The sequence below is a fragment of the Phoca vitulina genome, unplaced genomic scaffold, assembly GCF_004348235.1.
Source record: "Phoca vitulina isolate PV1807 unplaced genomic scaffold, GSC_HSeal_1.0 scaffold64, whole genome shotgun sequence".
NCBI lineage: Eukaryota > Metazoa > Chordata > Mammalia > Carnivora > Phocidae > Phoca > Phoca vitulina.
In genome coordinates this window covers 8,762,573-8,776,332 of record NW_022589767.1, presented here as the reverse complement: position 1 = coordinate 8,776,332, position 13,760 = coordinate 8,762,573, and the positions used below count along the sequence as shown (strand labels likewise).

At 34.7% G+C, this 13,760-nt stretch overlaps 1 protein-coding gene across 2 annotated transcripts in view; it reads right to left on the bottom strand.

Annotated features, from left to right (window-relative positions):
- The window catches only part of PDE3A (phosphodiesterase 3A), a 333,023-nt gene that overhangs the window by 123,329 nt on the left and 195,934 nt on the right, over positions 1–13,760 (bottom strand). For both annotated transcript variants that reach the window (XR_004297827.1, XM_032391771.1), the window contains exon 2: positions 12,490–12,540. Coding sequence is in view for 1 of the 2 variants with exons in the window: in XM_032391771.1 (XP_032247662.1) it covers positions 12,490–12,540 (51 nt within the window). In the remaining variant the exon portion in view is untranslated. The remainder of the gene's footprint in view (positions 1–12,489; positions 12,541–13,760) is intronic.

The following is a 13,760-nucleotide window of genomic DNA, read 5'->3' as shown; positions in this document are numbered from 1 at the left end:
CACTTCTTTATCTTCCTGATTGATCACACTGGTTTGAGATTTCTATTCCATCTGTTTGTCTCACCCACAATCTCCTTCTGAGAGTTTTTCTCCCAAACATTTTTTTTTTTAATTGCTCATTTAAGTGTGTATCACTGATGCTGTGTAAACAACTTTCTGTATATTTGGGGTTAAAATTATTTGAAAAGAAAAGAAGCATGGTTTCAAAATTCTAAAATGGAAATCGCTATAGAGATCCAAGGGTGAACTGTCACCCATAAGTATTTAATCATCCGGCCACAAAATTCAGGAAGCAAACTATTTTGATTCAAGTGTGATAACCTGTAGATTCCCAGTAAGAATAAGCTTTGACTTGTAACACTAAGAGTTTTCCTGGAATAGGTTACTGCATAAGGCATCACCACAAAAACAAAACAAAAACAAAACAAAACAAAATAATAAAACAAAACACCCTATGACCTGGAAAATGAAACTTGACAAGAAGCTTCATTTTTGTATATTTTGAGATAATTTCAGTTCACTAATATCTCTAATGTTGCGCCAGGCTTTTGCTTTGTAGTTATTAGCACCAGTTCCTTGGATTTACTTAATTTTATGCAATAGCTGCATTCTACACAAAATGGGATAATCATTTAAATTGAGAACAGAACTGCCAAGCAACCTCCATTCACCAATGTAAAATCCTATAAAAAAAAAATCAGTAGCTTTGATGACAACATAAAATCATGGGGGGGGGGGGAATGCTCTTAAATAAACTTTTAGTTCATCCCCTACAATGGAAGTAAAGAAAAATTCCTATACCATGAATAAGATTGCTACATATTAGAAATACATATTTTTGCATATAACCTAGATATGCATTACTAAGAAATTAAATAAAAACATTCACTCTCTCCAAATTTCTATAAATACACCTGCACCAAAAGAGATGTCCATGTTTACTTTAAAAGAGCAATTATTTCCCACAGCCATTTCTTATTTCTGTAGCCTTAATTCACGCCTCCTAGTTAACTGGCCTTCTAACTCTCTTCTGACCTTCTGCACTTCACCTCACCTTCACCTATTACTCTCGCTGGTGGTTTGCTCAAGTCAATATATCCTAGTCTTAGATTTTTGTCTCCTGTGAGAATCTAATGATGTTCAGCTCAATTTTTTTCATCAGTTTTATCTATAAGTAGGTAAAAATTTTTAAAAATCAACCCCCAAAACTTTCCTTGTAAAATATGTTTCATAATTAATGAAGAACAAGAGCTATTCTATGCCAGCATGCAATAAAAATGACTTCCCTTTGTCAGGTTTTGTGATTCAAAGACAAAATGAACAGTTCTCCAGACAGCACATATTTCTTCTGTTATTCTAGCGAGTGGAGGGCAATATTATTATTTTTATTTTCTTCAAAGTATGCTTTTGTCCACTTAATAAATGTGACTATTGCTTAAGCTATTTACAGCACCTGCAGATAAACACCTGTCATCTATATAGCTGCTTATTTCATGTCTTTATTGTGTTTCATGTAATGTACCAAAAGCTTCTGATTTGGCAAAAAACAAACATAAGGTAGTACACGTGTCATGTGAATGTTATCCACAGTCCCCAAATAAGAGGGTCATTCAATAAGTATGAAACAACAGGTCTACTGATCTATAAACATGGAGGGGAGAGAGCATAAATGCCAAAGGCAATTTTCCCTTTTATTTCTGTGGACTTGTTTAATTCCTGTTCATCGATACCATTTTAGAGAGACCAGGGGCTTCAATAGAGAGTGATTTACTCAAGGTCATCCATTGGTTCACCAGAAACACATGTTCTGTGCAACCACCGCATGGACAGAGCCACATTCTGTCTGAGGCTGTTCCTTGGAATTTCTTGAATGCTGAAGTGTGGAAAGGGTGCATTTTCTCCCCCTAGTTTCTAGGAATGACTCTACTGTAAATACCTCACAACAAAATGAATGTGCTCTTTGAAATTGTTTAGTAGACTTAAAGATGGAAACTGAAACCTTGAAAGCCTACACACCTAAGAAGTATTTTCCTATATGAAATATCAAATTTCATTAGTAAGTATTTATTTATTATCTTCTATATGCATGGCAAAGAGATTATGCTACTCTCACAGGTTCTCAACCAGAAGCAATTTTGCCTCCCAGGGGACACATGACTATGTCTGGACACATTTTTTCATTAACACATGAACTATGGATGGGTGAGTTTGCTACTGGCCTCTGCTGGGGAGAGACCAGAGATGCTGGAGCAGTAATAAACCACTGGGTTCAGTTGTTAAAGAGAAACACCATTTTCCTTTCCCAGAACTATGAGAAAAAGAAATGTCTGTGCATCTTCTTTGGATGCTGTGGACATTTTCAAAAACATTCCTATCAGGACAAATGTTTAAGACTATGCCTTATAAAGTTTGTCAATGTAAATTAAAGACATAACAGTAAAACAAAACTAAATAAAAGCAGTTTCACAGAATGTGGGGGAGGGATTGTCCAAAAGTTTAGATCTGACTAGTGGGTAAAATTTAAAACACCTAGAGGAGGATTTAATGGACAAGATGGGTATGAAATACCTAGCTTGATTTTGTTTTTTTAAATGCACTAAAAAAGTTCTGATTTAACAAAGACAGGTATGTGGCAGGTATATGGCATCTCATGTAAATGATGTCTGTAGCCCTAAGATAGGAGGCCATTGGATAAGTATTAAACAGTCAGGTCCTTTTCCTGCCACTTTTGTATGAGATGACAAGGCCACTCCCAAAAAGTGTAGGGCTCAGGCAAATATAAATATTTGGCATTTTGATCTGTACGAACAAAATTAAAACAAATTCACAACATGACAACCAAAAAGAATTGGAGAATTGCCAAAAAAATGGTAACAGTTGTTAGATCAATATATGGAAAAGTAAAAAAGGAGGAGGAAGTTCAAGTAAAAAAACACTGTATTTGCCGAAAAAGTCATACTGGCAGGCAGCTTCACCTAGAGCATGAATTATTCCTTAGCGACACATCGGCAGTTTGGACAATGTAATAATGGACTCCCAATCTGCTCACGTTAATCCCTTGGAATACATTCCTGAAAAATCTGGGGGGGTTGTCTTTTTAAGTATATTAAATGGAATTAACTTTAATAAATTCATATGGCATTATTCCAGGTAAGTCTGGGACAGCATTTAAATTACTCTTTACACTCTTATCTAAAACAAATTATTTAATCCAGAAAAGAATTGATCTTTCCCTAAATTAGATTCCTAGGAGGCAAATGCTTATGTTTATCAACTTTAGTAGCTGTTATTAACAGATCATTCTCTTGAATACCCAAGTGGACAGGACACTGAAGTATAATAACTTGCCATTAAAATTCATCCTTAAGACTTAAAATAGTGCTGCAGAAGCTAATTTATATAGGTACACCCTTCTTATTCTAGAAGTTTCATCGTTTGGAGCCTCCAGTATGTGATAGACTTAAAGCTATGCTACTAAATAGGACACAGATAATTTATTTACTTATTTTTAGTATTTATTTTTAAATTTTTATTCAATTTAAACTAAAAAAAAACAAAAAACAAAACAATAAAACATGAAAAACAGTTCATCTATTTCTCCTACCCCCTACCTCTTGAAACCACCACCGTGTTCTCTGTATTTATGAGCTTTTTTTTTCTTTTTTAAGATTCCACACAGAAGAGAGATCATATGGTATTGTCTTTCTCTGTTTGACTTATTTCACTTAGATAATGCCCTAGAGGTCCATCATGATTTCATTCTTCTTTCTGGCTGGATAATATTCCACCGTAAGTATATGTGGGTGTGTATATTTAATATAGTAATTTCTTTATCCGTTCATTTATCAATGAAACTGTTTGTTTCCATATGTTGGTTATGGCAACAATGAAGATGGGGGTGCATATATCCTTTCAAACTGGTGTTTCAGTTTCTTCAGAAAACCAGCCAGAAGTAGAGTTGCTGGATCATGTAGTTTTATTTTTAATTTTTTGAGGAACCTTCCTACTGTTTTCCACAGTGATACACCAATTTACATTCTTATCAACAATGGATAAGAGTTCTCTTTACAGGGCGCCTGGGTGGCTCAGTCGTTAACCGTCTGCCTTTGGCTCAGGCCATAATCCCAGGGTCCTGGGATCGAGCCCTGCATCGGGCTCCCTGCTCGGCAGGAAGCCTGCTTTTCCCTCTCCCATTCCCCCTGCTTGTGTTCCCTCTCTCGCTGTGTCTCTCTCTGTCAAATAAATAAAATCTTTAAAAAAAAAAAAAAAAAGAGTTCTCTTTATTCCACACACTCACCAACACTTGCTATTTCTTGTCTTTTGGATACTAGTCATTCTGACAGGCATGAGGTAATAACTCATGTGGTTCTGATTTGCATTTCCCTGATGATTACTGATGTTGAGCATATTTTCACATACCTGTTAGCCATCTGTATGTCTTCTTTGGAAATACGTCTATTCAGATCCTCTGCTCCTTTTTTAATCAATTAAGTTTTTGCTATTGAGTTGTATGAGTTCTATATATGTCTTAGATATTAGCCCTTTGTCAGATATATGATTTGCAATTGTTACCTCTTATTCAATAGGTTGCCTTTTCATTTTGTTGGTATTTAGAAGCTTTTCAATTCAGTTCAGATGTGTATTTTTGCTTTTGTTGCAAAAATTTTGTTTATTTTGCTTTTGAAGCTTTTCGGCTGGATTTTTATTTTTGCTTTTATTTCCTCTCTTTGCTTTGGTTGTCAGATTTAAAAAAAAAATTACTGCCAATACCTATATCAAGGAGCTTACTGCCTATGTTTTCTCCTAGGAGTTTTATGGTTTCAAGTGTTACATTCAAATCTTTGATCCATTTAAAGTTATTTTTTGTGTATGGTGTGAGACAGTAATCCAGTTTCCTTCTTTTGCATGTGGCTGTACAATTTTTCCAACACCATTTATTAAAGAGAGGCTGCCTTTCCTTTCCCCACTGTATATTCTTGGCTCTTTTGTCATAAATTTATTTACCATATATGTGTAGGTTTATTTCTGGGCTCTCCATTCTGTTTCATTGATCCATGTGTCTGTTTTTATGCCAAAACCATACTGTTTTAATTACTGTAGCTTTGTAATACAGTTTGAAATCAGGGAGTATGATGCCTCCAACTTTGTTCTTTCTTAAGATTGCTTTGGCTATTTGTGTGTGTGTGAGAGAGAGAGAGAGAGAGAGATTCCATGTAAATTTTAGGATTATTCTATTTCTGTGAAAAATGCCATTGGAATTTTGATATGGATTACACTGACTCTGTACATTGCTTTGGGCAGTATGAATATTTTAACAATATTAATTCTTTGAATCCATGAGCACAGAATATCTTTCCATTTATTTTTGTCTTCAAGTTCTTTCATTAATGCCTTACAGTTTTCAATAGACAAGTCTTTTTCTTCCTTCATTAAATTGATTCTTAGGTATTGTATTATTTTTGGTGCAATTGTAAATGAGATTGTTTTCTTTATTTCTCTTTCTGATAATTCATTATTAGTGTAAAGAAACATAGCAGATTTCTGCATGTTGAAATTTTATTCTGCAACTTCACTGAATCCATTTATTAGTGCTAAGCATTTTTTAATGGAGTCTTCAGGGCTTTCTATATTTAATCTCAAGACATCAGGGGCGCCTGGGTGGCTCAGTTGTTAAGTGTCTGCCTTCGGCTCAGGTCATGATCCCAGGGATCCCTGCTCCACGTGAAGCCCGCTTCTCCTTCTCCCACTCCCCCTGTTTGTGTTCCTGCTCTCATGATCTCTCTGTGAAATAAATAAAATCTTTAAAAAAAAAATTCAAGACATCAGCAAATGGTAATTTGGTTCTTCCTTTAGATGCTTTATATTTTTTTCTTTTCTTTTGGTTAATTGCTCTGGCTAAGACTTCCAGTACTCTGTTGAATAAAAATGGTGAGCGTGAACATCTATTCCTGATCCTAGAGGAAAAGTTTTCCACTTTTCACTGTTGAATATGATATTAGCTATGGGCTTGTCATGTATGGCCTTTATTATGTTAAGATACATTCCTTCTATACACACTTTGTTGGGAATTTTTACCATAAATGGATGCTGAATTTTGTCACTTTATCTACATCTACTGAGATGACTATATGATTTTTATCCTTTATTTTGTTAATGTGGTATATCACATTGACTGATTTGTGAATGTTGGACGATCCTTGCATCCCTGGAATAAATCCCACTTAATCACAGTGTATGATCCTTTTAATGTATTGTTGATTTTGATTTGCTAATTTTGTGCTGAGGATTTTTACATCTATATTCATTAGAGATATTGTCCTTTAGTTTTCTTTTTGTATGTCATCCTTGTATGGTTTTGGTATCAGGGTAATGCTGGCCTCATAAAATGTGTTTGGAAGAGTTTCCCCTCTTTTATTTTTTGAGAGAGTTTGAGAAGAAGAAATTCTTCTTTGAATATTTGGTAGAATTCACCAATGAAACTGTCTGGTCCCAGACTTCTGTTGAAACTTTTCTGATCACTGACTCAATCTCCCTACTAGTAATTGGTCTATTCAGATTTACAATTTCATCATGATTCAGCCTTGGTAGGTTGTATGTTTACAGGGATTTATCCACTCTTTTTGGGTTGTCCAATTTATTGGCATATAATTGCTCATAGTAGTCTCTTAGGATCCTTTGTATTTCTGTGGTATCAGTTGTAACATCTCTTTCATCTCTGATTTCATTTATTTGAGTCCTCTTTCTTTTCTTGGTGAATCTAAAGGTTGTTTTGTTTATCTTTTCCAAGAACCAGCTTCTAATTTCATTTTCTTCTTAGTCTCTATCTCATTTATTTCTTCTCTAATCTGTCATTTCCTTCCTTTTACTAATCTTGGACTTTGTTTCTTCTTTCTTTAGTTTCTTGAGGTGTAAAGTTAGATTATTTGAGACTTTTCTTGTTTCTTGAGATAGATTCTATCTTTATGACCTTTCCTCCTAAAACTGCTTTTGCAGCATCCCATAAATTTTGGTACATTACATATCCATATTTGTTTTATTTTTAAGCAAACCAATAGCTTAGTATATCTGATAACTTATTTTTCCTATCAGAATATTCAGCTATCTTCTTGTATTGTACATACAGTATTTCACTTATTTAGGAACATACAAACCAGAATTTCATCATCTACAGAACTAGATAAATCACACAAAAAGTTTTTTTCTTCAACAAGTGGTCTTAAGTCTATTTGCTAAAGCCTGGCTGGTAGTCAGCATGTAAGTCATCAATAATAAGCTAAATAACTAAAGAACCTGCTAGTCTCTAACTATTGGTAAAAAAGGAGGCTGCTGGTTCTTAGTACATTAAAATCTTAGCAAGTTCACAAATTCAGAAACTGAAGGAATCTTTTCCCACAAGGCTCCTTGGAATCCACTCCTATCATTTTTAACCTTTTCAAAGGAGAGTGATTTTCTATTGCCCTTCTTCACTTCCCACTGGAAAACTTTTCTTCAAGAATTTAAAGAAAAATAAAAAACTAATTGCCTTCTGAGAATTTCATCCCTGACTTCATTTGGTATTACTGGGAATGCTGCCAGATAAAAGAGTTCTGTATGCTGTTGGAAGTCCATCGTTTAGCATATTCCCTAATTTGGATGATCTACTATCTGAGAATATATACTTAAAAAACAACAAAGAGGAGGAGGGGGAGAGGAAGGGGGAGGAGGAGATGAAGAACAAGAAGGAGAAGAAGAAACCGCCAGAAAGCTTTGAGTGAGCTGACAAATTATATCACAGAATTATTGAGAGTAAATAAATCAATTTGAATTAAATTATTGCTGAGTTTGCAAAATCATATGCAATTAAGTGGTGCAATTTACTTGAAGCAAGATATGCATTTTTCCATACGATAAATATTTGAAGGGCATACCTCATTATCTGTGATAGTGTACACATGATATAATTTTGGAGGACCACATCAAATTTGAGAAAATCTCTTACTTAGTAATAAGCACATGGAGGGAAGGCCAGGAGAAGCTTAACTATCTTATAATGATCAATGCTCTCAATATTAGCTGATTATTTTTTATCTTCTACCTAAGGCTCACTTTAGGTAAAACTGTATGCTTCTTGAAGACCACAGTTGTTCATTTTTGACTCCTTAGAGGCTAAAAAAATTGCCTGACATATATTGGTGTTTTTTTGAATCAACATAAAATAGGTTAAAATTTGTCTTGCAGGCTACCCACTCACAGAAGATGACACACCTCTGCTTTTACTAGGCATTTCTTGATGCTCAAACATCAAGCCAGTCCCCTTTTTTAGATATCCAAAATGAATTTCTCTCTTCTAAAGCAAAACTCCTCCAAGAGAACATTCTACTATCTTACACTATTCACTTAATTTCTGTATTCTGCTTTCCATCACTTCTTGATCAAAATGGCATTCTCAAAGTTCACTAATGTCCTGCTAATCACTATATCGAAATGCATTCCCATGTTTTTCGTTTTCTTGAACCTTTGTTTGTGGTCTCAACCCTCTTCCTAATGTAACCTGATAGTATACTACTTTTGATTCTGCATCATTTCTCCTTTAACTGGTCTCCTAGCTAGAACACGGGCATGCTTTAATTCTCTCCCCAGGCTCCTCCCAGCCCTTCCAATGAGCCTTCCCCAAGAATCAGTCTTTCTTCTGTTTTTCCCTTATAATTATCTGCTTCTAGGATCTATCTCCTGATGTAGTTCAATTATCATATGTATGATTAGCATTCCCAACTGACTACAGAACTCTAATCTGGCTCTAATCTGGCTACAGAGCACCAAAATGGTACCTCAAGTACCTGTCTCAAATTTCCTTTGAGAATTGTCATTGTCACTTCTCATTTAACACTGCTAACACTGAATTCATTGTCTTCTCTATAAACTAGTCTGTGTGAAGGGCACTAATTCCTCAACTACTAGATTTCAAAATCTTTACCCTCCTTACTTCTTCCTCATGTCTCATCAATAATATATGACATTCTCTGAATCATTCCTTCACAGTAGTTCCTGCAACAATCCTTAGCCAATATGTGTTGACCAAACAGTTTTAAAGAAAATTCACATATATCCAGACATATCTTACACTCTGCCACTGTAGACTCTTACTCAAGCTTTTGCCTTTTCCTCCCATTGTACTTCTAAAACCTTACCCGGAGCATCTGGGTGGCTCAGTCAGTTAAGTGTCTGCCTTCAGCTCAGGTCCTGATCCCAGAGTCCTGGGATGGAGCCGTGCATCTGGAGTCCTGCTCAGCAGGGAGTCTGCTTTACCCTCTGCCCCTCCCCCTGCTCATGCTCTCTCTCTCTCTCAAATAAATAGATAAAATCTTTAAAAAAATTTAAAAAATAATAAAAAAAATAAAACCTTACCCAATGTTGAAGGTTCACCTCAGATAGCAACTCCAAGAAGTAGTTTTACTAAGGGTACTCTATCCCACCTAAACTCCTATCACATTTTGCTTATATAACTAATTTTACACTTACTAGACTACCTTATAGAGCAGATTATATATTCAAGTATTGCTCTATCCAAACATAACTTGTGAGCTCTTGGAACGCAGTAACCTTGTCGACTCAGTTTCTCCTCAGACTTAGACCTACTACAATGCTGTACATATAGTAAGTGCTTAAAAACTTACTGTCTTCAATTAAACTAAACTGAGGTGGGGTTTGAGTATGCCTAAATTATTAAGAAATCTGTATTCAGATGCAGTCTGTCTGAAATTCCTTTCAAATAGCTAAAAGGCTTTAGACATATTATCAAGGAAATAATAGCAAGATAAGGGATCAATGATCTAAAACATAAATACAGTGTCTTTTTACCCCCAGTGGGCAATTAAAATTAGATAAGAAATTATTACCTAATACTTAATTTATCTGAAATTTCAATGGTTTTTTTTTTACAGTTACTGTTTTTAGTTTTTGGTGTATGTTTTTGCTTTTTACCTTGACAATTTTTATGAGTGAGGAATCAAAGTGAGACAAAGGTATAATCATTGCAAATACTTATTTAGCTAGTTGAAAGGTCTCAGACAGACCTTGATGTTGATAATGGTAGTTCAGGCAAGAAGGTTCTAATGCATTTGCCTTTCAGAACCATCTCAGGCTTTCAAATGTGATCAAACTTTATTTATGAATATATTTTGTGCGTGTGGAATTTTGAAATTTTCTAGCTATGTGCAATATCTGGAATTTAAAATTTTTCACTCTGGGTTTTTTATGTTTAAATTTAACACCTATTAATATTGTGCTTATTGTGCTTTTATGACATTTTTCTTCTAATTTATAATGACAGAGTAACCAATCCAAACCCAAAAATACATATATTCAAGTAGGTCATATGGGTTACAAATGGCAAGATTTCATTCTTTTTTTATGGCTGAGTAATATTCCATTGTGTGACTGTATTTGTTTATGTATGTATGTATATATATATATATATATATATAATGATGTGGATGGAGCTAGAGAGTATTATGCTAAGTGAAATAAGTCAGTCAGAGAAAGACAAATACCATATGATGTCATTCATATGTGGAATTTAAGAAACAAAACAAACAAGCAAAGGGAGGGTGGGGAAAGAAAGAGGAGGCAAACCAAGAAACAGACTCTTAACTCTAGAGAACAAAGTGATGGTTACCAGAGGGGAGATGGCAGGGGTTGGCGGGACTGGGTGGGAGGGGGAGAATGGGTGAAATAGGTGATGGGGATTAAGGAGGGCACTTTCTGTGATGAGCACCAGGTGTCATATGGAAGTGTTGAGTCACTATACTGTACCCCTGAAACCAATATTATACTGTATGTTAATTAACTAGAATTTAAATAAAAACTTGAAAAAAACCCAAACAGGTCATATGAGTAAATAATACGTATTTCAAACAAACATATATAGCACTACCTTACTTTGAAAGGGCATGTCGTCCTGAAGTTACTTGGCATATTTTGAATATCAAAATGTTTTTGTTGGCAATAATGAAGAACTGCTGAATTTCTTGTGCTCATCTTTAGTGTTTTTTTAAGATTTTATTTATTTATTTGACAGAGAAAGACACAGCGAGAGAGGGAACACAAGCAGGGAGAGTGGGAGAGGGAGAAGCAGGCTTCCCGCTGAGCAGGGAGCCTGATGTGGGGCTCGATCCCAGGACCCTGGGATCATGACCTGAGCCGAAGGCAGACGCCCAACGACTGAGCCACCTAGGTGCCCCTCATCTTTAGTTTTTAATTGGTTTGGAAGCACATAGCATTTACCATACATTCATCATTTCATTCCCAATCTTGCAGCAAATTCTGACTTAAAATATTACAGGTGTGTATAGAGGGAGAGTTGACAGAGAAAATGGAAAAGGGAAGTAAGAGTGAAGGAAGGCAAGACAAATTCTTTCAGATAACTAGCTTAACTGGACTGGTTTATATTACCTACTAATCAAGTTGATAATGGACGAAAATAAAACCACGGCTATTAAAATCTCAACTTAAAACAACTGACTGACTGGGTTTTATTTTCCCAGTGACCTCAATTAATAACCACTAGGCAAACTTAATGACAGCACAGGTCCATGTCAGCTTTGTAAAAAACCTGGGAGAATCTCACATTCGATAATGAACTCTCACATACAGTACTGCATATTCAGCTTGCTTTCTTTTAGCCATATTTTTTAGTAGCAAACAGAAAGTGTGAGCAGGAGAGGTAAAAATGTCCCACCCGCTTAATTTTTATTTGGCTGTCTACAATCAGGTAAACACACAGGCTGCTAAGAGATAAAGGATTTTCATCTTTCTTCACAAAATACCGCAGGAGGAGAGAGAATTTTCTTCGTGTAAAACTCAGCCCTCATTCTGTCAGGCAAAGTAATTATGGAAGCAAAACAAATCCACATTGTCTAATTAGGTCATTAAAAAGCATAAATGCGTCATGGAAGTTTTTCCCCTTGCCTAAGACATAAAGTAAGACAATGAAAACAATCTGGTAATATAGAAAGGTTCAGAATTTGTTTCTTTTCAAAAATAATAGGTCCTTTCATCTTTCTATTTCCCTAAGACGAAGACAGTTAATTTGGAGACAGAATCTGTAATTAGTTCAGGGTTTACTTTGATTATGTTTCAAAATATTTAACCAAAAACAGGAAGATAGAGAAAGAAAGAAAATACATAGAAAAATTATCAAAGGAAGTGAATAAAAGCAAGAGAGTGGGTTGCTGATCAAAATGTATTGTGCAGAGACAAGATGAATATAAAATCTACATTCATATAAACACAACCAATCTGGGATACCAGAAAGCTCTCAGGAAGAATATACAGGCATCTGCCTCTGGGATTTGAAACCAGACTTTAATCACAGCTAACTTAAATAAAAACAAATGGCATGATTATTTGCCTCTTCCTCTCTCTACTTGTTATTGCTTGAGTTTTAGAAGACTCATGGCTCAAAATGTTAAGAAACAAAATTCAAAAAAACGGAAAGGAAAATAAACTTACCTGTGATCCTCTTGTCCCTCGTTTGTGGTCCCATTCTGAATGCCCCATGAGCTGTAATACAATATAATAATTACCGTAAATTCAATGACACTTATTTTATGTGGCGAATATTTTTACTCTTTCTTCTAAAGAATGCTTTTTTGAAATCTATGTTTTAATATGAATGTATTAAGTAGCTATCATGAATAAATTAATACACCAAAAGTAATAATAACCTCTGGTTTGATAGCTAATATTTCAACTGGTAGTTGTTTCAAAGATATTTTAATATCACTGTGTGATAGAAAGAGTCTGCTAATCTACAGCTTTCTAGTTCTTTGTCAGGAACATCCTAGAAAGATGTTAACATGGGTTAAGCTTTTTACATGCCATTAAGCTCCTAGCTTATTAAGGAAATATGCTAAATAAATCATTAGCATAGCTTAATTTACTGTCATGAATGATAAAAATGAGAAGGCCAAAATCTTTCAATCATTTTTAGTTCTGTTTTGATAATATCACAAAAATATGAGCGTTCTAAAGAGTGAAATGATCTAATGTGAAATATACTCCCAAGGTCACAAAATACAGATTTTCATAAACCTATAAAACATTATCAAGCTAGTCCCGTAATTGTAATAGCCCTGAGCTACTTTGCTTATAAAGCATGATATTTATTGAAAATAACATGTAACTAGAAGAATACTAAGAAAATACAAGATATTGGCTGAGAGAAGTAAAATTCTATTCATCTATCCAGTACACTTACTATTCATGTGTCCCAGTGGAAGAACTCCCCATCACTAATAAGCTAGCACATGAACAGGACAGACTACTCAACATATTAACATACCTTGTTAGCTTTTCTATACAACAGCAATGACCCCTTAGTAGACACAATAAAAAAACTGTTCACAATAGCAACAAAAAAGTAATATGTTTTTGAACAACATTACCAAGAAATGTTTTTAACCATATACAGAAAATGGTAAGACCTTACTGATGGCCTTACAATGTCCCTGATTAAGAAGACCGAATTCTATAGAATTATTAAGTGTTCAATTCTACCCACACAAATTTACAGGTTTAACCCAATCTCAATCAAAAGCTATTCATATTTGTTTAGGAAACTGAAAAAAAAAAACTACATACATTTTATCTGAGAGAATAAACTGATAAGAATCAGAATATATTAGGAGAGTAACACCCTAGTGGGTTATTAAAACATATTGTAAAATTTAACCCAAATTATGGGACAATGATTTAAGACTCAAAATATAAATGAATGATAT